This window comes from Schistocerca americana, chromosome 2 (assembly GCF_021461395.2).
Source record: "Schistocerca americana isolate TAMUIC-IGC-003095 chromosome 2, iqSchAmer2.1, whole genome shotgun sequence".
Classification (NCBI taxonomy): Eukaryota; Metazoa; Arthropoda; class Insecta; order Orthoptera; family Acrididae; genus Schistocerca; species Schistocerca americana.
Window position 1 is genome coordinate 569,107,859 of NC_060120.1, and position 23,787 is coordinate 569,131,645.

General features: G+C 43.4%; 1 protein-coding gene across 1 annotated transcript in view; it reads right to left on the minus strand.

Moving 5' to 3' along the window:
* Nucleotides 1-23,787, minus strand: part of LOC124594184 (SET domain-containing protein SmydA-8-like) — a 126,465-nt gene that overhangs the window by 63,968 nt on the left and 38,710 nt on the right. Inside the window, exon 2 of the mRNA XM_047132541.1 lies at nt 4,859-5,034. Coding sequence (XP_046988497.1) covers nt 4,859-5,034 — 176 coding nt within the window. The remainder of the gene's footprint in view (nt 1-4,858; nt 5,035-23,787) is intronic.

The following is a 23,787-nucleotide window of genomic DNA, read 5'->3' on the forward strand; positions in this document are numbered from 1 at the left end:
CCTGAATGCATGCACTGATTCGGTTGAGGAAAGTGTCATAAAGCCTTCGTCCCCTCGCATGAGGGAAGCTAGCCCACAACTGTTGAAACTAGTCGTTGATATGCCGGATACTGGCGCTGGGATGGTGTTGATGTCTGAGCTGATACCACGTACGTTCTTTCGGGGACAGATGAGGGGACCTTGCTAGCCACTAAAGGGGCTCATTATCACGCAGACCGTTCGTAGAGATACGTGAGATGTGTGGACGAGCGTTATCCTGTTGAAAAATGACACCACAATACTGTCGGATGAGGGCGAGCACCTGAAGATGCAGGGTGTCCGTGGCATACCATTTTACCGTCAGAGTTCCCTCAATCACTTCTAGCTGTGACCTAAGTCATACGCGACGGCTCTCCACACCACGACGCCTCTGCGCCTCTCCAAAGCATTAGAAGAATGTGACCTCCCCCCGGGTTGCTGTCATATTTGCCAAATATGGGCATCCGGGGTAGTACAACACCACGATTCACCGCTAAACAGAAGGTGACACCATTCATCAGCAGTGCATGCTTCCCAGTGATGGCACTACTACAAACGACAGCTGACGCACGGGACGGTAATTTCGTAGCCTGACCGATGCTAGTCTCCGACTGACGCTGCAAGATGACACCGTATGTTGCGGGGAGTACTGTAGTTGTTCTCGGACGGAAGACGCAGATGTGATCATGTTACGATGTGGGTGGTGCACAATATGGCAGTTCTCCCTTGTGGTGGTCAGGTGTGGTTGACCGGAACCTTGACGACGAGCATGTCTGCCCTCACGTTTCCATGCAGTCCAACTTCGGGCCAGTGTAACATCCGAATGTTCTACAGATATGGATGCTGCGCTATTTGACTAGTCGGCCGAACGGAGACTCGCAATGAGACCCGTTTCAAACTCTCTCAGGTTCTGATTACGCTGTATTACACGAGTACACCGCATCTCCGTATCTTTCACAATGGTCATTCAACATCTGCTGCTGTTCACACCCCTTATGTATCCTAGCAGTCCTATTAACAACATGAGCCGCGCGTGGCTCGTGTTCCCGCACATCATGTATTTTAGAGCCTGTTTTTAATGTACTTCCACCTCACTACATTAATTTAAATTACTAGTGTCACTGAGTTGCTGCTTTGCCTGACCGTGATCGGCGCTAGCAGCGCGTATCGGTATATCCCCCCTCGTACTATCTTTGCTCGACTGCTATTACTTCCCGGTCGTTGTTTGTCGTAAGCCAGTTCGGGTCGCGAGTTCGGGTTCAAAATGGTTCAAATGGCTCTGAGCACTATGCGACTTAACTTCTGAGGTCATCAGCCGCCTAGAACGTAGAACTAATTAAATATAACTAACCTAAGGACATCACACACATCCCTGCCCGAGGCAGGATTCGAACCTGCGACCGTAGCGGTCGCCCGGTCCCAGACTGTAGCGCCTAGAACCGCACGGCCACTCCGGCCGGCGCGAGTTCGGGTGTGCCAGTCAGTTGGAAGGCGTGTGGAGTGCAGTCCGGACCTGCCAGTCGGGGAGTTGCAGTGCGGCACTAGTGCAGTCGCGTTGGAGCACCTGTGGGGTCTGCGTCGACATGGCTCGCCCGATGATTGCCGCCAGGCGTCACTTGAGCCGGGCCACGGTCTTGGTGGATCGTCGGTCGGTCGTCCTACCAGACGATTCGTTTAGGCTCGAGGATCGTTCATGAGTCGGCTGTGTGTCTGCATCGACTCCCGAATTGTCTTCGTGTGTGTTTAGTGTTAGGTATCATTCAGGTCTTCGTGCAAGTGTTTGTCAAGTTGTGTGTGTAGTTGGCGTTACTTCCACTGGCGACTATTTTAGATGTTGTCGGCATTCTGAGAGCAGTCGGTCGGTTGCTGCGGACCACGGAAGTTATCTCCGCGCGGTGCAGTCGGCTGGGTCCGCTGGCGATCCCTGCGCAGTGTCGGAGCGTGTGTGGAGCTGTCCGGTCGCTACGAGCCTCGTAGCTCACCGACCCAGGACGTCAAAGTTGAGTGGTGGTTTCAGCTACTCAAGCCACGTCCGTTCATGTTGTGCGGTTCGTTTCGGTGGTTCGCTGTTGGGGAGGTTTTCCTGTTAGCAACACCGAGTGTTTCTATTGCTGAAATTTAGCCGCCATGCGGTGCAATGAGCTATATCGGTTGACTACAATTCGAGTGCACCAGCGGAATTTTCTGCCTTGTGGCCGTTAGTGTTTTGGTTATCTGTCCTGGCCACTGACGTAAATTCGGGCAGTGTTCCTTTTGGGTAAAGGTAACTATATTATCGTATTTCAAATTCAAGTGTATAACGGAATTTTCTGCCTTGGGGCCATTAGTGTTTCAGTTACCTGCCCTGGCCACTAACGTAATTTCAGGCTGCGTTCTTTCCTCACCTCTTGTCACAGTTTAACATGGTGTGTAGTTTTGACAGCTAATACATATTTCATTGTGAATAATCACGTTCGTAGCTTTTTGTGTTTGAGTTCTCATGTACCGATTGGTGGCAAGCAAGTCGTTTTGTCGGTCGGTCGGTGGCTGTCCCCTGGTTGGGTTCCGACGGATCAAGTGTATTTGGGCTCACCACCTGTCTCACCTAAGTGAACGAGGGCAGACCGACCTCATTTTAACTGCATTTTTATCTTGTTGATTTTTAAAGTTTCTTGTTTGGAGGCCTTCAGCGGTGAAATACTTGTTTTTGAAATTCGTAGTTCTAAAGGTTAGGCGATGTGCCGTTTTGGTTTAAAGGTGTTATTAAATTACAATAAATTACAACCTTATTTGGTCCTTTCTACAATCCTAATCACCTGTTCTGCCCAGAGGGTTTAGCGGGCGTTTAACAACACTAAACTCGAACACTCTGGTAGCCGTTCTGCCTATCACGGAGAATTGCAGTTCTAATCATTTACGTCCACGTCGATGGTGTATACATGTACAGAGTTACATTGCCGTCCGATCATGTCTTGTGGGTGCTTCACATTCTTGTCAGGCAGTATATGTAAATGACCTAGTGGATGACACTCCTTGACGCTGTTGATAGATTATGCTGCTATATGCAGATAAGTCGCAGAGCTAGGAAATTGTAGCGAAATGGAGCCCGACCTGCAGAGGATCTGCAGGCCTGAGTGGCCGATCGGTTCTAGGCGCTACAGTCTGAAACCGCGCGACCGCTACGGTCGCAGGTTCGAATCCTGCTTCGGGCATGGATGTGTGTGATGTCCTTAGGTTAGTTAGGTTTAAGTAGTTCCAAGTTCTAGGGGACTGATGACCTCAGAAGTTAATTCCCATAGTGCTCACAGCCATTTGAACCATTTTGCAGAGGATCTACGCTTCGTGTTGGGATTGGTAGTTAACGCTCGACATATACAATTATAACGTTTTGTGTGTAAACAGGCATAGTTTATTTCCTATGGTAACACACTTGCCGATGAACCAGTAGAAACGATGAGATCCATTAAATATGCGTGCAGCTACGGAGGAGGTACCTTATGAAACTGTCTTTCGACCACTACTTGAGTACTGCTCCACAGGTGAAGACCCTTACCGGTTGGAGAGTGATAGACAAGACAGAGAAGATTAAAAGAAGATCCGGACATCTCCTCACGAACTCGTTTAGTAAGAGCGAAACCATCATGGAGTTGCTCATCCAACTCTCATGGCAGACGGTACAGAGAGGTGCTGTGCGTACGTTTCTAGAAGAGTCAACCAATATATTGTTTCAACCTAAATATATAGAAAGACAATAAAGCAAAAGTGGCAGACGAGATGCACTGCGTGAAGGCTAGCGGAGTATAAGTGTAGATCAGTAAAGGCACATTTTTTTCTGTTTTCTTATTGCTGTGATTATGATTACGTTCTGGGCTGTAGTGTAGTTATCTATACATCTATCTACATCCATACTCCGCAAGCCACCTGACGGTGTGTGGCGGAGGGTACCTTCAGTACAACCGCGGGACTGCTGCGGTCGGAGGCTCGAATCCTGCCTCGGGCATGGGTGTGTGTGATGTCCTTAGGTTAGTTAGGTTTAAGTAGTTCTAAGTTCTAGGGGACTTATGACCTAAGATGTTGAGTCCCATAGTGCTCAGAGCCATTTGAACCTTCAGTACCTCTATCGGTTTTCCCTTCTATTCCAGTCTCGTATTGTTAGTGGAAAGAAACATTGTCGGTATGCCTCTGTGTAGGTTCTCATCTCTCTGACTGTATCCTCATGGTCTCTTCGCGAGATATACGTAGGAGGGAGCAATATACTGCTTGACTCCTCGGTGAAGGTATGTCCTCGAAACTTCAACAAAAGCCCGTACCGAGCTACTGAGCGTCTCTCTTGCAGAGTCTTCCACTGGAGTTTATCTATCATCTCCGTAACGCTTTCGCGATTACCAAATGATCCTGTAACGAAGCGCGTTGCTCTCATTTGGATCTTCTCTATCTCTTCTATCAACCCTATCTGGTACGGGTCCCACACCGGTGAGCAGTATTCAAGCAGTGCAGTTACATTCCGCGAGACGGCACAGTGTGTAAAATATTGGACTCACACTGGACAACAGAAAGGTCTAAAGACCCGTCGTAGCATCATGATTTAGATTTTCCGCGTTTCATTAAAACTTTATATCTACTGCCGCTGTGATAACTTTGAAACGTCCACCCGCCAATTTTCATTCCTTCGCCAGGCAATCTCATCTTGTACTACGAATACCTCAACATTGACGGTACACTAAACTCTAATCTTCTTCGCTTCCTTCCTGGGCATTCCTCTTACTTCGATTATAGTTTTGGTAGATTATTAAACATTTATTTGCAGTTGAGTAGAGCTCGGCTACTGCCTCAGCCGCAGCGCGCGCCGCCGGTGGCTGACCTGCCGAGCTGCGGCGACGTGGCGACTCGCAGCGGCGAGCAGGCAGCGCGGTGCAGCGGCCAGTGCTGCCTCTGGTGCTGCGGCCCGCAGTACGACGTCTGCTCGCACAGCGCGCACGCCTCCTGCACGGGCCCGCCGCACACCGCGCACGCGCTCCGCTCCTCGCAGCCCTCTTCCTGCACGCACAACACAGTCACCCTTTTTTTTCACCCTTTATTACGCGAAACTTATTCTCCACAAATCAGGAGATCTGCGATCTGCAATGATGTCAGTGTTATGGAGTTTAGTTGTGTGCAATACAGCAGAATACCTTATGGAATACTGTATACTATGGAATACAATATAGAACTAGTAATTCCAATCCCAATGAAAGCAGGTGTTGACAGATGTGAAAATTACCGAACTATCAGTTTAATAAGTCACAGCTGCAAAATACTAACACGAATTCTTTACAAATGAATGGAAAAACTGATAGAAGCCGACCTTGGGGAAAATCAATTCTAATTCCGTAGAAATGTTGGAACACGTGAGGCAATACTGACCCTACGACCTATCTTAGAAGAAAGATTAAGGAAAGGCAAACCTACGTTTCTAGCATTTGTAGACTTAGAGAAAGCTTTTGACAATGTTGATTGGAATACTCTCTTTCAAATTCTGAAGGTGACAGGGGTAAAATGCAGGGAGCGAAAGGCTATTTACAATTTGTACAGAAACCAAATGGCAGTTATAAGAGTCGAGGGGTATGAAAGAGAAGCAGTGGTTGGGAAGGGAGTGAGACAGGGTTGTAGTCTATCCCCAATGTTATTCAATCTGTATATTGAGCAAGCAATAAAGGAAACAAAAGAAAAGTTTGGAGTAGGTATTAAAATCCACGGGGAAGAAATAAAAACTTTGAGGTTCGCCGATGACATTGTAATTCTGTCAGAGACAGTAAAGGACATGGAAGAGCAGGCGAATGGAATGGACAGTGTCTTGAAAGGAGGATATAAGATGAACATCAACAAAAGCAAAACAAGGATAATGGAATGTAGTCTAATTAAGAAGAATGCTGAAGATTAGATGGGTAGATCACATAACATGAGGAGGTATTGAATAGAATTGGGGAGAAGAGGAGCTTGTGGCACAACTTGACTAGAAGAAGGGACCGGTTGGTAGGACATGTTCTGAGACATCGAGGGATCACCAATTTAGTATTGGAGGTCAGCGTGGAGGGTAAAAATCATACCGGGAGACCAACAGATGAATACACTAAGCAGATTCAGAAGGATGTAGGCTGCAGTAGGTACTGGGAGATGAAGAAGCTTGCACAGGATAGAGTAGCATGGAGAGCTGCATCAAACCAGTCTCAGGACTGAAGACAACAACAACAACAACAACAACAACAATAACAACAACTATTGCGCTAATAAGAAATGCACTGTTACCAACAACGTTAGGTTCGGCGCCATACGAGGTGCGACAGTAAACTAATGAGACTGATGTGAAAAAAAAGTTGCTTATCGTTTTAGTCAAGTTTAGTGTTGTCTCCTTCTGACTGTGTACACTTTTTCCAGCGCTTCTGCCATTGATGGTAACATTTCTAGAACTCGTCTTCTGTAATATGCTCCAAGACCCTCGTCACAGCTTTTTGGACATCTTGTATTGTTTGAAAATGGTGTCCCTTGACTGTCGTAGCCGAACGGTTCTAGGCGCTTCAGTCTGGAACCGCGCAGCTGTTGCGGTCGCAGATTCGAATCCTGCCTCGGGTATGGATGTGTGTGATGTCCGTAGGTTAGTTAGGTTTAATTAGTTCTATGTCTAGGGGACTGATGATCTCAGATGTCCCATAGTGCTCAGAGCCATTTAAACCATTAAACCGCCGTTTTGACTCTTGCAAATAGAAAAAAGGCGCACGGAGCGATGTCTGGTGAATAAGGTGGCTGTGGTAGTATCGAAATTTGTTTTGAGATTAAAAATTGCTGTACTAACAGAGCAGTATGTGATGGCGCATTATCGTATGCAGAATCCAATTATCAGCAATGTTGGCACAGACACGAAGAACTCTTTTACGAAGTCTGTCTAAAATTTGTTTGTAGTAATATTGGTTACCTGTTTGTCCAGGAGGCACCCACTCTCTATAAACAATTCCCTTGGAATCAAAGAAACACATAAGCATGCATTTCACTTTTGACTTTGACATGAGAGCTGTTTTTGGTCTGGGTGATCCCTTTGAGCACCATCGCGAACTTCGGCGTTTTGTCTCTGGACCGTACTGAAAAAACCAACTTTCATCACCAGTGATAACATGGCTCAATTCTGGATTGATTTCCGTTTGCTCTAACAGATCGGCTGCCACATTTTCCCGTGTCTCTCGCTGTTGTGGTGTGAGATTTTTGGGGACCATTTTGGCACAAATCTTTCTCATACCAAGGTCTTCAGTTATTGTTAGATGAACCGTTTCTCGATTGATGTTCAGTTCTTCTGCCATCATTTTCACGGATAATCTTCCATCAGATCGTACGAGTTCATGCACCCTGGCCAAGTTGACTTCCGTCTGTGAGGTTGATGGTCGTCCACTGCTGTCTTCATCTTCAACATTCGTTCTGCCTTCACTAACCATTTTCTGCCAAGGAAAAACTTGAGCTCTTGACATAACCTCCTCTCGAAAAGCCTTCTGAAGCTTACCGTAAGTTGTCGTCGCGTTTTCACGCAATTTAAAGCAAAAAGAAATGGCATAAGGTTGCGTAGTATTATGCGGTTCCATTTCCGTGACGAGAGACACAAACACGTGTTAACTTATAACAGCACAACTCACGATTGAGCACTTGTATCGATGTGCAACTAGGACTAGAAGCAGCTTATAGACCAAGGACAAAGATACTGTCCCTACGCAAGCCAGCAGGGTCGCCACATCTTGCAAAGAAAATAAGTCTCATTACTTTATTGGTGCACCTCACAGAAGCAGTTCCCCAACAAAAATTTGTTTCTTTTTTTGACTTTCACTTAATCCCCTGCAACACATTTAAGATGCCTTGCTAGGTTATTGAATATGTACAGGAGTTGGGCAAAAGTATGGAAACGTCGCGAGAAATGCTTGCTTGAACGTACGTACAACTGATAGCCAAGCCTATAGGTTGCACCGTTGTATCAGATCACTAGAGATCGGATTATATGCATTTGCATGTTGCATATGCATTTGCATATTTGGCCCCTTGTCACCGATTATTGCGTATTATAACTAAAAATTAATGACGATGCATATTTTCGCTCTATGTTCACAATATTTTAAAAAATTAGACGGGCGATCTCTAGCTCGATTTAGTTTTCATGTCTCACATATAGACCGCGACCTAGGACTGCCTGCAGTCGCTAACCGAGAGGCCACTGCCTATCGAAATCATTACAGATGAGGGACAGGAACAGGCAGACAGAGTCAATGATGATCATCCGCCTCCCCCCTTTCCCTGTTAATCCCATCCTTTGTCATACCATACACGTCGGAGCGTCCATTGTTTCAGTTTAGTTTTCTATTTACTTGTCCACTGCTGAACCAGTTTACGACGTGTAGTGCGCCAGGCCGCCCATAAAAGAAACGTCGTGTCGTGTATAGCTGACCATTCTGGAACGTTTACATATGACGGAATTGTTTTACATTGCAGAGTTTGCGAGAAAAACGTTTCGTCCAACAAAAAAAAAAGTTCAAATAGACCAGCATGTCAAGACAACCCCTCATATCGCAGGAATGCAGAAGAAAGGACTACGACAACAACTTCTGACAACAGCAAGTTGCAGTAGCAGGTCTTTGTCCAAAGGTAACCAAAAAAGTTGATTTAAGTGGATCTATGTGAAGCATTCACTGCAAGCAATATTCCTCTTCACAAACCTACGAACCCTATTCTCAAAGGCTTCCTACTCAAGTACTGCATAAATCAAAATGTACGATACGAATCAACATTGCGTAAAAATTACGTACCGACAATTTACGCAAATGTTCTGGAAGAAATACGCAGTGAACTCAAGGTCAGCATTATCTGGATTTCAGTTGGCGAAACTACAGACACTTGTGGCCATTATATTGCAAATTTAATTGTTGGTGCTGTAAAAGAAGAGCCTTCTTCTTCCTATTTAGCGGACTGCAAAGATCTTGAAAAAGTAAATCATTCTAAGATCACCAGATTTGTAAATGAGAGTATTAAAAAAATATTTGTAGAATCTTCTGCAGATGAATAGGTGTTTGTGTTTATTTCAGATGCTGCTCCCTATATGATCAAAGCAAGAAAAGCACTCAGAGTATTTTATCCTAATTTGATTCATGGGACGTGGTTTGCACAGGGAGTACATCGCTCTTGTTGAAGAAGTTCGTTCCACGTTTGTCATTGTAAATTAACCGATTTCATCCGCAAAGAAAGTGTTTCTAAACGCTCCTCCTCGTATCAAGAGCTAAAAAGAAAAACTACCAAATCTGCCTGAACCTCTCGAACCAGTGGTAACTCGTTGGAGTACGTGGGTCGAAGCTGTGTTGTTTTACAGTGAACATTTCGAGGTCATTGGAGGGGTAGTAAACGACTTCGATAGTGCAGAAGCTTTGGCAGTTTGCCAGTGCAAGGAAGCTTTTAATGATTCCTGTATTAAAAAAGACATTGCTGTGATAGCGCTCATTTTGCCCATATTCCATGAAAGTATTAAAAAGATTGAAACTCAAGGTTTGTGGTTGAATGAATCTATTCAATTGATGAATAAAATTATTCTAGCAAATTCCCCATTGCCGGAGATATTCCCAAGAAAACGTAAAGAAAAGCTCGAAAACATTTTAAACAATAACCCAGTTTTATTAATGGTACAGTTGAACTTTTACCAGAAACAATAAGTGCTAACATAGCACCAAAATTCAAATACTGCACAGTTACCACAGTTGATGTAGAACGGTCCTTTTCTGCTTATAAAAATGTTTTGAGTGATCGAAGACACAATTTTACTACCGAACGTTTGGTCGTTTTTGTTTGCAATAGTAGAAAAATATAAAATAAATTGTAAATGATGCTTTGGTCCAATAGTATTAATTAAAAGTTTATGCTGTTTAAAAAATTCATGATTGTATGTTGTTTTTCAAATAAAATATTACGGAGTTTTTGACCGTGCCCCTCTGCTTGCGATATATCTCAGAGTTAGTCCTGTACATATCGATTGTTTCGCTGCGACTCACTGGCATCGCGTCCACTTGTTAACGACAACAATTACAAAGAAGGAACGATTCTTGAAACACGGTATGCGTCCCCGTTTTGCGAATTTTTAGAAAATAATCCCAGAAAGGCCCCCTTCCTGACTTCTGCCAGAAAGTATTCACAAAATAATATCAGCGCTCTAAAACTTTTCGCGTGACCGGCGCTCTACTACGTAACTAATATGCACAGGTTTGACCTTGAGATGCAATGCACGCAGTAACTACCTGCTTTTTATTATTTGATCTTGCATATTTCGACACTCTTCATGCATTTTTACGCATTTTCATGCATATTTTAATGTTTATGATGCATGTATCCGGTCTCTACTGTCCGCACCCGGTAGCATAGGGGTCTGCGCGAGAGAATCTTAATCCTAAGGACCCAGGTTCGATTCTCGGCTGGGTCGGACTTTATCTCCGCTCAGGGACTGGGTGTTGTGTTGTCCTAATCATCATCATTCCATCCCCATCGACGCGCAAGTCGCCGGAGTGGCGTCAAATCGAAAGGCTTGCACCCGGCGAACGGTCTACCCTCACGAGAGGCCCTAGTCACACGACATTTTTTATTTTTATCCGGTCTCTACTGATTACGAATGGCACCTGTGCAACGTCGTCAATGCGTTGCAAGTATCAGTCGTGCTCAGAACAGTGTTCTGCGTAGTTGTGAGTACATCGTGTGGGAGCTTAGTGAATTCGAGCTTGGGCAGATTCTTGGTGCTCGTGTGGTGTGTGCTTCCGTAACCTAGGGAGCCGAAGAGTTTGGCGTTTCAAGAGACACCCTATCGAAGATTTATGCCGTATACTTGGAAAGAGGTAAACATCATTCTCTAAGTCACAACGCGGACGGAAGTGTGTATTGAGTTATCGTGACAGACAGTCATTGATGGGGATTGTGACGGAAAATAAGATGGTGACAGCTGTAAAGTCACTGCAGAACTGATTGTTGCACTCGCGAACCCTGTCAGTATCAGAGTACAACGAAGGGAGCTCCATGAGCAGCAAGTTGTAGAATGAACTGGAATTCCAAAACCATTCACCTGTGATGCAAATGCTCGTTAACAGGAAAACGTGGTGGCGAAGCCATAAACCCTGGACTATGGAGCAATGGAAGAAAGTGATTTGAACAGATGAGTCGTGCTTCACACTATTTCCAACCTCTGGTCGAGTTTACATCCCATGAGTGAAGCATTGCCGTGGATCGGTGACGATATGGCAGCCTTATTGTGGTATAATATGGCCGCCATGACTAGTCTGCAAGGTCGCTTTACTGCCAAGGGTAATGTGACAATTGTAGCTGATCAGATTCTTTCCGTGCTACAACGTCTGTTCCTTGGTGGTTATATTGCGTCCAAAGACGATAGGGATCTCGTCTTTCAGGACAGGTTTTGTGAGCACGAGAATGAAATGTGACATCTGACCTGGCCACTAGAGTCACGAGACCTCAACATTAGTTTGTGGTCTGCTTAGGAGAGAAGGGTGCGTCATCGCTACCCATCTCCATCATCGTTAACTAAACTTGCCACTATTTCGCAGGAGGTATGGCGTACGTTTCCCTTGAAAACCATAGAGGACCTGTGTTTATTCGTTCCGAGACGACTGGGAGCTGTTTTGAATGCGAACTGAATGTCCTACACCGTGCTGGGCGTGGTAACGTTTTCTGTTTTTGGTGTCCCGTATTTTCGCCCATACTCAGTATGTATTCATGCAAAGAGTCCCTCGCTGTTCTAATGTAGAGCTCGTGAAGTCTTTGTAGAAGTTACTGTCAATAAATAGCACAAAATCGTAATACGAGTCGATGCCCATAGAAGCACCAATTAACACATTGTTCCATCTTGATCGCTTTTTATTTTTACTGACTACACAACTTCAATGCACTGCGGCCTCAGGCATCACCATTTCAACAATATTTTTTTCTATATGAAAAATGTATGTTTTTCTTAAAAGTGCTCCGCTTATTTCTTTCTTATCTGGCAGATTTCTGGTGATGGCTTAAGCTGATATGCGATAACGGTGTGTAATCGAACAAGATGGAACATGACACTGATTATTGTTGGTTTTGTAAGGGGAATGCGTGACCTAGAACGCTCGGAACAGCACGAAAATATGATAAATATAAATCGCTCATCTCAGAAACATTAATATATCCATTCCCATCCATACTGTGCGTCTTACAACGACAGGCCTTTGAATGGTCCCCTGTTCAAGCTCTAAGAGAGAGAAACTTTGGTACTGCAAAGTAACAAAATGTCGTTGCAACAGGACACGTTTTCAAATGACGTCAAGTATTGCTGTATTTCTCTCCGGCTAAAATAATTACGCTATCTGAATAACAAACTTATTCTACCGTTCTGATTGTGTTGCACAGCTATTCACTGTTCAAAGAGCAAGTGTAGAATTTCAATAAAGTGGTCAAAGCAAAGTGGAACGGAACAATATACACATCTGACTACAGCCGCTTTTTCACATTCAGCGTCACTTTTGCATCCAAACTGTCCAATATCAAACGCCACATTAATTACGCGATGTGTCATACCATTCTTTTCGGATGGGCGATTTATATTCTAAGCACATTTTCGTACGGGTCTGAGCGTTCGAGGTCACCCTCTTGCCTTGTTAGTATTTTTATTCTTGCTGTGCACTTCCTTGTTTTATTTGTCAAAAGAGAAATATCGACAGTGACAGACGACACTAACGGACATCCGCTTCATAGTGGGCACCGCAGTCATAAATTTGTTGACTGAAGGCGTCATTTTTTCACTCAGTCTGTAGCACTGCACAGCTACTTCCCGCCTTTCGTGTACAGACCGTTTGTAAACTGTCGCGAACGATCGTACAAGGTGCAGTCAAATGAAAACGAGACAGATGGAAAAAATAAAGCAAACTATCTATTATTTCAAAAGTAATCGGCGTAACTGTTAATGCTCTTATCCCATTGTGTCAATGCCTTCGTGGAAAAATATTTGGGGTTGCCGACGTAACGATGATTGTATCCAGGAGTGCACCTCTTCTTCCGAAGGAAATCGACATCCACGAATGTCTTTCTTGAGGGCTCCACAAATATAGAAATCGTGTAGAAAGGGATCGGGCTGTGTGGAAGATGTTTAAAAAAGGCATCCCAACGAAACTTCTGCGGCATAATCAAAGCGAACAACAATGGTGACATGAGGACGGACCCAAGCAAGCGGGTAACGGAGGGCTTTAACAAAAGTTGTGCTTTTCGTTTAACGATAACATTAAATAATCATTACCTGCACTATGATTTTCAGGTGCTTTCAGGTATTTTAAAATACCATGTAGTGATACAGTCCACGGTAACCTTGGACCCTGATAACAAGTAAACAAATATTCCCAATATTATTATTAGAACTTAAATACTTGGTGACCAGTCTCTGAAAGGCTATTAAAATATATTTATTTATAAATGACCTTAATTTCTTTATTTCCACTGCAGAAGATCACGAAGGAAGATTGGATACTCAATCGAGAAGCAGATAATGAACCTCAGTAATAACGTTATTGAATGAGACGACGAACGTGTACTCAGAGAAACTGAAAACGACGAGAGTTTGAACAATGAAAGATAGAAAAAGGGGAACAAAAAGAATTTCAAACTGATTTGGTAAATGAATCCTGCATTCAGATGTAAATTGCCTATATGCATGCAGCTATTCAAAAAGACATACTTTCAGTTTTAGCTTATGTTAGTGAAGCATGGACGTAAAACATTCTAAAACTGAGAACACCAAAATGTCGTTAAAAAAAGGAGTTGTAAGTATCGATAAGGAGAAGGAGACGGGTAAATGGTAAGGCAGACAAGAAGGGTATCATTGCGCCAGAGAAACTGACGAAATTTCGTCCAAGAAAAATATTTTGTTGGGTTTCTTGTGATAAGAAACGACCTGGAGGGCGACATAATGAAAGATGGCAAGTAGCAGACGAGTATTACATGAAGGCAAGGCAGTGCGTGAGGGTAATAATAGGTGGCCTGGAACAGGTTTTCATCTTGTACTGGAATAAATGCCTGACGATGAACGAATATAGTGAACTTGGCGTTTAACCCACTCTAATGCTCCCTTACCACGGCCACATATGCTCTACCATCACACACCATTGTTAGTGTTCAGAGTAACGGCCGTCTACTGCACATACAACAGATGGACTAGACAAGAAGGATAATACTGATATGTTTCCATAACAATCTGGAGTGGTGCTTCCAGCGTCTGTTGATGGATGCGACTTGACGTGATCGAGAATACGCACAAAAATGAAGGTGATCCCGCTCATGAACAATTCAGTTAAGATCTGGAGAGTTTGCGAATATTAAAGCCTCAGTAGTGCTCCTCCAACAATCGAGGAGGGTGTATCATGTCGTTGATAGGTCATCTCCTTCTCAAGGAAAATAATCAACACGGAAGTATGCGCGTTATAGACAAGGGAGAACGCTTAACACGTCACTATCGAGAAATCATTAGCTCGTAGCCAAATCTGTGGGGATGCCTTCCACATAGATTAATAATATTCCTAGAAAATATCAAGAAAACACTTGTACAGCAATAAAGTTAATTGTTCGCCACTCCCCTCCACCTCCTTCGCCGTACCTATTATTTCTTCGTTAGTGGTTGCAAAGTGTTTGTTCTCACGTGTTTTTGCGTCGGACACACTGAGGTTCATCTGTCTTGTAAACGAGAAAAAATGATAATTTTGAGATAGGCCTACACTGCACTTTGCCAATCATCAGTAACCCAGTTTGGACACTGTCAAGCAAAATAAAATATGAGAATCTTCGAGTGGGTGAATTTACAAACAAAGGTCATGTCACCGAATAGCAGCTTTGGAATTACAGCTGCGTGGTTTATGTACTGCTTAAGGTCCACTCTGTCAGTGTTCTTGGCTCCCTTTGCTATTGTGTAGACAAATTTAAACTCGTAAACAGAAAGGCGAAGCATTTGATTGTCGTCCAGTTTTTGTGTTTACAATCACCCGACACGGTTCCGCCCACGTGCTGTTATATTTATGCATCACTTTCCTATACGCTGGCACCATCTAGTGGCACCTGGGAGTATCTAAGTTACGACATACCAAAGTTTGGGTTGCAGCCCATGAATGTGGACACACACACACAGACTCGAGCGGTTCGTCCGACTTTTAAAGGGATATTAATGCCGAATGGGAGAGACTTTTGATAGCTGACGGCCCTCTACGACAGCTGTTCTCCACGCAGACCACATGAAAACAATTGTCAAAATGACTAATCTCTAAAAACCTGACGCGTGTAGCAATTTGTGGAGTTATGCAATGGAATGATTACAGAGGCTGAATTGTAGGTGAAGCAGATAACAGACTTTTATTAAATGGTAGGCAGAGATGGGCAAATTATTTATTAAAAATGTTTAAATTCAAAATGCAAATATTTGGTTATTTGTTCTACGAGGCGTGATTTTTAAGTAAGTACAGTTTTGAAATTAAAAAAGAAGAAGTGCTAAGATAACTCGATAATTTTATTTTTACATGAAAGCCTGTACCTTAATCTACTTTTCTACGTAATTTCCATCAATATTGAGGCACTTGTTATAACGTTGTACCAGTTTTTGAATACCCTCCTCATAGAAGTCTGCCGCCTGACTTGTTAACCACTGCATCACCAGTGTTTTGACTTCGTCATCGTCTTGAAGACGCTGACCGCCGAGGTGTTTCTTCAAGTGCAGGAACAGATAGTAGTCACTGGGCGCAAGATCGGGGCTGTGCGGAGGATGATCTAGAGTTTCCCATCGAAAAGATGTGATAAGATCTTTGGTCTGATTCGCCACATGCGGACGGGCATTGTCTTGCAGCAAAACGATGCCCTTGCTCAACTTTCACGGACTGTTGCTTTGATTCTGGTGTGACGTAGGCCACCCATTTTTCATCGCCCGTAACAATTTGGCTTAAGAAATCATCACCGTCGTTGTGGTACCGCTCAAGGGAAGTCAATGCACTGTCTAAACGTTTGGTTTTGTGCACATCCGTCAACATTTTCGGTACCCAACGTGCGCACAATTTGCGGTAATTCAAGTGCTCAGTCACAATGCCACACAAAATACTACGAGAAACATTAGGAAAGTCATCTCGCAAGGAGGAAATCGTAAAGCGTCTGTTTTCTCTCACATTATTGTCCACTTCCTGCACCAGACTTTCGTTAACGACCGAAGGACGCCCACGCCGTTGTTCATCATAGACATCTGTGTGACCATCTTTAAATGTTCACACTCACTTACTTACCATTCCATTCTCCGTGAACTGCACAGATCTCACGATGAATATCGATCGGTTTTAGGACTTTAACACTAAGAAATCTTATAACAGCCCTTAATTCACAGTCAGCGGGACTCACGATCATCGAGGGTATCTTAAACACTCGGTACACAACGCAAACAAGGAAGAATCAGACTGTAATGGCGTCAGTGCGTAGATTAAGGTACAGGCTTTCATGTAAAAATAAAAGTATTGAGATATCTTAGCATGTCTTTTTTTAATTTCAAAACGGTATTTACTTACAAAACACGCCTCGTACTTCGGATGTAACTACAAAATGGTTTTAAATAAAAGTATTTAAATACAAAATGCAAATTGCGTAATTTCAAAGTACCTTTTTTCAAATAAAATACCTGTAGTTGGTAAACATTTTACACGCCATTTATTTCGCTGACTTTAACAACAATACCTATTCAAATCTTTCATCTTTCTTGTTCCACCTATGTGGCCTCATCATCATTCCACCAAAGGAAAATAGTTATTCAGTAGGAGCAGAACATGGTACACAAGTATTATATCTCAGGAAAAGTTTTTCTACAGTTGAATATCTGTTCAAGGATTCTAAACTACTGTCAATATCTTTTAAATATTGTAGTGTTTCTAGGTCTGTTGCAGTATGGGCACTATCACTGACTACAGCAGAATCAGGGTCCTCAACAAACATATAATAAGATTCAACCTTTCCCTTTTTTATCAGAATGTTGCAACTTCTTCCGGTCTTCTCCTTCTTCTTCTTTCATCTTCCGCACTTATGACGTAACTGTTCATTTAGGTATTCCCTTATACCTTTCGGCACCCATTCACTTTGAAAAAAGGATAAGATGCGGATGCTAATTGCTCCCTTTGCCTTTGGCTCCCCTAATTTATAGATTGCCTCAAAACGCCTATTAAGACCTTCTACCAGAACACCACAGTGCTTAGGATTATTCATTTGCAAGCTGCTTAGACTTCTTTGCATTCTCAGTTAATTCTGGCAAAAGACATCCATAGTAGGTATCTTTGTCCCCTTCTAAACTACTGACGCCGTCACTAGTAGGTTTTGAATAGCTTATATAGTCATTAAAACTGTATTTCAGTTTCTTTAAAATATGCTGATCCCAGCTCCATCAAAGTTTCATTTGCAGAATCTTTGACTGTGAGTGGATCTTGAATAGAATTGTAGTACAAATTCCATTATGCTGGACATGGATATGATGGGGATTTTCCAGTTGATTCTAAATAGGTTTCACAAGCTTTAGGAGACACTGAACACAGATTCCAAAATGCTTGATTTTTTGACATGGCTGCATGATAAAGTTTTATGTATGAATTACTTTGGGATCCGGCCTTATACATATTCTCTATGCTGTCAAATGAAGTGTGTGTGTGGCGCACCTTTCATGATTCGGCAGCTACAACTCTTCAGAACCGTCAGATGTCGCCGGAAATTCTCATAGGCTCAACACAGCATCATCGTCATCATCATCATCATCATCATCATCATCAACAACAACAACAACATTATCATGCACAGCTTAAATGTTTGGAATATGAGCTGAATCTCTTTCACTTGTTCCTGTATCCGAAACTTTTTCGTATATTTTAAAAGCTTTGACCCATTGTCAGTAATAGTTCTCACGATTTTTGTCAGCCTTACATCAAGTTCGGAACGAGTGTCCACAATCTGTACAGCTATTTTATTTTAACTGTGTGTTTACTTGAACCTCCTGCAAGCCAGAGGTAAACCATTTCGTTCAGATGTTTCACAATCAGTCGAATGGGGCGTTACACCCGCATAGCTTCTCTTAGTGATGATCGAGTACCAGCGGTACATACAATATTGACCTTCCTGAAAGCTCCATTTGCTTCCTCTACATATTCTATGTATTGTTCTGCAATTTTTTATTATATTTTCCGGCACATAATTTTTAGTGGGACGCTGTGCACCTTCAATTAAAGCCTTAAACGATTTATTCAAATCTTTGTCTGCACTGACATCGTTAGTACAACAGTAGTATCGAAATTATTGCTGGCCGATAAAAACTATCGATATTAATCTTACAGACGATATGAAAAAGAAGTTTTTCAACTAATGTGTAGATATAGACACTGTTTACAAAGGTATAGTCATCACTGTAACATTCAATGGACCCTCTTAGGTTTGCCTGTGAGTAATCTCATAATCATACAAAAATGCAATATTGACCTCACTCCCTCCTTCCTTCACTTCCTTTCGAGATCGCTAGGCGTTATCTGATGGTTTCGGTAGGTTTTACATTAAAGAAACTATAATAGTGAACATATGATGTGTACTCAATTTTTCCTACCTTTTCTAATAATTAGGGTCATGGTTATACCTGTTCATCGTGGGTCATGGTTATACCTGTTCATCGTGGAAATATTTTTGCTTAAACAAATTGCTCATTAAATGAATGAAAACTAAAAAGTATGACAAAAATTCATGAGAAGCATTCTTCATTTTACAAATATAAAATATGTATATTTATTGCAAATAAAATAGAAAATTCTTTTTGAAAAAAAATATTTCAAATACCCAATTACAAAAAAAGGTATTTTGCATCTTGGTTCAAATGGCTCTGAGCGCTATGGGACTCAACTGCTGTGGTCATCAGTCCCCTAGAACTTAGAACTACTTAAACCTAACTAACCTAAGGACATCACACACAGCCATGCCCGAGGCAGGATTCGAACCTGCGACCGTAGCAGCAGCGCGGCTCAGGACTGGAGCGCCTAGAACCGCACGGCCACAACGGCCGGCTTATTTTGCATCTTGTATTTGCATTTCAGATACCTGTATTTCACAGAATCCACATATCTAATGGTAGGGTACTGGGAAAATGAAGCCGGTCCACAAGGAGACAAAACGCTGCCCTATCCAGTCTTAGGATTTGTTCAAGCGTAGGGGCTCACACCAAATAGGATTACCAGGTACTATTGAACGTATACAAAGAAGGACAGAATGAATTGTCACAGGTTTGTTTGATTCATAGGACAGAGTCGCGGAAATACTGAAAAACTGAACTGGTATACTCTGAGAGGCATCAATTATCTCGAGAAAGCCTACTTACAAATTTTCAGGAACCAGTATTTAGTGAAGAATGAGGACCCGCGAATACTATCTTCGGGCCAGTGTTGAAATGTACGAAAGGGATTCCGCTAGGTACAGCGAGGTCCAACACAACGAACGTATCAACGGTCTTCGGCACAACACGCAACCGCTCTTTGTGCACGGTCACTGATTTGTGCTCAACATCCAGACCTATTTTGCAGTGACCAGAAGCGAAGTGAAACAAAGTAATATAAACCCGTAGCTTTACATAATACCCGTCCTCCCGAGGAAATTTCAAGTGCGCATTTAAACTTTGCGGCGATGGCGACGCCACCTTGATTTTCTCGACTCTTTTTATGTATTTAGTACAATGTTATGTAACAATTGTTGCATGACTAGAGAATGCACACAGTAGCAGCTGTTTTAGTGGTGACGTGTCGATGTGCTGGAACGCCTGCGTTTCGATTTTATGTAATCTCCTTCAGCGACGCTGTTGATTTACGAGGTGGATTTCTTACTCTGACACACATAGTTCTGTCAAGGTCATAAGCAGAACAAGTTTCCACGTTAATGAGTCTTTGTGGAAGAGCGGTGTGCGTTTATGAAACTGTTTAGTGTCGATCAGATAATAACTTCAATTTTACACCGTTCACATTTGCTGTCTTACTATCAGGCAAATGCTCAATCTGTGAGACTGATCATTTCTGTCTGTTGGGGCCCGATAGAGTTACCTTTCCGATAGTCAACAGCTGTTTTGCATTTCATTTTTAAAAAATATCCGCATTTTCATTTATTGTTCAACTCTTCACGAAACGATGTAAATATCGGTTTAGATCATATATATTATATGATCCTTGCAAAATGTATAAATTTCTGTCACTGTTGATGTTGGCGCACGTACCTGCCAAACGGTTATATTCCTAACAAAGTTGCATATTACGTGCTAGTTTGTAAAGGCAACTACACACCAGGCTTGGATCTGTCGTTGGGAGGAATGAATCGCTTAATACCGATGAGCTTCCTTTTGATGTCAATGTGAATGACATGACAGCAACGGAATGGTGAATTTATAAACATAAGATGTTAGTATACATTCTGTTTCCTGTGTGCTGCTGCAGAGAAGCGGCACTAGAGCTTCAGGAATGAATATGTATTCCATAAAATTGTCGTTGAACTGAAATATACCAGTATGACGTCCCCTGGTACATAATGAGGTTGGTTGGCTGGTTGATCTGGGGGAGGGAAGCAAACAGCGAGGTCATCGGTCCCATCTGATTAGCGAAGGATAGGGAAGGAAGTTGGTCGTGTCCTTTCAAAGGAACCGTCCCGGCATTTGCCTGAAGCGGTTTAGGGAAATCACGGAAAACCTAAATTAGGATGGCCGGACGCGGGTTTGAACCGTCGTCCTCCCGAATGCAAGTCCAGTGTTAATGAGGAACATAACGAGAATTCAGAACATGTAAGAACCAAAGCAATCATTACTTACGTTGAAATTATAAACATAGGGACATGAATCGTGAAAAAGGGAATACGAACGTCTAAAAATGAAACTGAGACAAAGTGCATGGTGGCAGAGCGGAAGTAGCTTGGGGAGAAGAAAAAGCTGTAAAAGCACGCATAACTATAGGAAATATAAATGCGTCGTACAGGAAAATTAAAGAAATCTTTGGAGAAAAGAGAACTAGCTACACACATCAAAAAAAGTTTTGCATCACCCCGGTTGCCAGAACTCCTGAAGATAGACGTTGACTGTGGATATTGTGTCACAGACACAGTCTCTTTGACTGTTCAGAGATGTCACTGAACCCGCCCAAAGATGTAAACAACCATACATGAACAGTACCCATTAGATGGAGGGGTCCGACAGCCTATCAGTTCCAGTCATTCCACCACGAAGGAGGTACACGGCTCGTGTTGTCTGTAGCTCAACCATGCTTAGACGGCCAATACCACGGTTCGATCGCGTCCGCAATGTTACTTTGTGCCAGGAAGGGCTCCCAACAGGGGAAGTGACCAGGCATCTCGGAGTGAACCAAAGCGATGTTATTCGTACATGCAGGAGATACAGAGAACTGTCGATGACCCTCGCTCAGGCCGCCCAAGGGCTACTACTGCAGTGGATGACCGCTACCTGCGAGTATGGATTATGGATCTGAGGAACCCTGACAGCAACGCCACCATGTTGAATAATGCTTTTTGTGCAGCCACAGGACGTCGTGTTACGACTCAAATCATGCGCAATAGGCTGCATGATTCGCAACTTCACTCCCGACGGCCTTGGCGAGGTCCACCTTTGCAACCACGATACCATGCAGTGCTGTAAGGATGGGCCCTGCTACACGCCGAATGGACCGCTCAGGATTGGCATTACGTTCTCTTCAGCGATGAGTGTCGCATATGCCTTCAACCAGACGATCGTCGGAGACGTATTTGGAGGCACCCGGTCAGGCTGAACGCCTTAGACACACTGTCCAGCGAGTGCAGACAGGTGGAGGTTCCCTGCTGTATTTGGGTGGCATTATATGGGGCCGACGTACGCCGCAGATGGTCAAGGAAGGCGCCGTAATGGCTGTACGATACATGAATGCCATCCCCCGACCGATAGTGCAACCGTATCGGCAGCATATCGGCGAGGCATTCGTCTTGATGGACGACAATTCGCGTCACCATCGTGAACATCTTGTGAATGACTTCCTCTAGGATAACGACACCGCTCGACTAGAGTGGCCAGCATGTTTTCCAGACATGAACCTTATCCAACATACCTGGGATAGATTGAAAAGGGCTGTTTATGGACGACGTGACCCCCCGACCGCTTTGAGGGATCTACGTCCAATCGCCGTTGTGGAGTGGGACAATCTGGACCAACAGTGCCTTGATGAACTTGTAGATAGGTTGGCATGACGAATACAGGCATGCACCAATGCAGGAGGACGTGCTACTTGACATTAGAGGTACCGGTGTGTACAACAATCTAGACCACCACCTCTGAAGGTCTCGCTGTATGGTTGTACAATTTGCAGTGTGGGGGTTTCTGGAGGAATAAAAAGGGCGGAAATGATGTTTATGTTGATATCTATTCCAGTTTTTTTGCAAAAACAGACATAATGTCTTATGGGATAACAGCAATCAGTGATTTTATAATGTTACTTTAAATCCGTCTTGATTGCAAATTTTTTTATTATTCGTGTGACCGGTTTCGGTTCATTCAGAACCATCTTCAGATCTGGTATTTAAGTTACAGGAGTAACCCGTCCAATTCAGCAACTTTCACATGCTACGTCACATATGTGTTACTCCTGTAACTTAAATATCAGATCTGAAGATGGTTCTGAATGAACCGAAACCGGTCATATGAATAATAAAAAAAATTTGCAATCAAGACGGATTTAAAGTAACATTATTCCAGTTTTCTATACAGGTTCCGAAACTCTCTGAACCGAGGTGACGCAAAAACTTTTTTTTATGTGTGTACATGAAAATGAAAACTCCAGATGGCAAGCCAGTACTAAGCCAAGAATGAAGGTGGAGGTTGAGACAACCCTCTCTGGGAGTGGAGGCGAAGAGATTCGGTGTGTACCACATGGAAGTGTGGAAGGGGGCAGTTTGGAGTCGAGTCATATAGAAGGCATAGACGGCAGTGGTGGAGTCTCAAGTGGGTACTCGGACCCTGACGAGGCCGTGTCAGGGGAATTACATCACTTAACCGAAGCTGACGAGCGCATGAAATGTGGCGAATAGGCTCAACCGCTGGTAACAAACCTTATGTGTGGTTTAAATGGCTCTGAACAAAAAAATGGTTCAAATGGCTCTGAGCAGTAAGCGACTTAACTTCTGAGGTCATCAGTCACCTAGAACTTAGAAATAATTATACCTAACTAACCTAAGGACATCACACACATCCATGACCGAGGCAGGATTCGAACCTGCGACCGTAGCGGTCGCTCGGTTCCAGACTATAGCGCCTAGAAACGCACGGCCACTCCGGCCGGCTACCTTATGTGTGTGTGTGTGTGTGTGTGTGTGTGTGTGTGTATGCGCGCGTTTCTTTATGGGTAACTGTTTCCCACCATCTTCCCTTTTTCTGTTCCGATCACCCACTGATTCTTTTTTCTTTTTCGTATACATAACTTGAAACTACACAGCTCTACCCCTGTGAAAGCAATAAAAGTGACAGGAAAGTTTCGAGAAAGAGAGACTCATTAGTTATGTTTTTTCCCCATGCTGCTGTCCTTAACCGTAGAAGTGTCTTGACACGTATGTATGTTGCGGTGTCAACGTTCATAGACCAGCTTCACGCTAGCAGTCCACCACCGCAAAGATGCTGCATGTCAATGTAGCGTCGTGGGCGGCGCCGACACGGACGAGGCTGAAGCACACCTCCCAAAG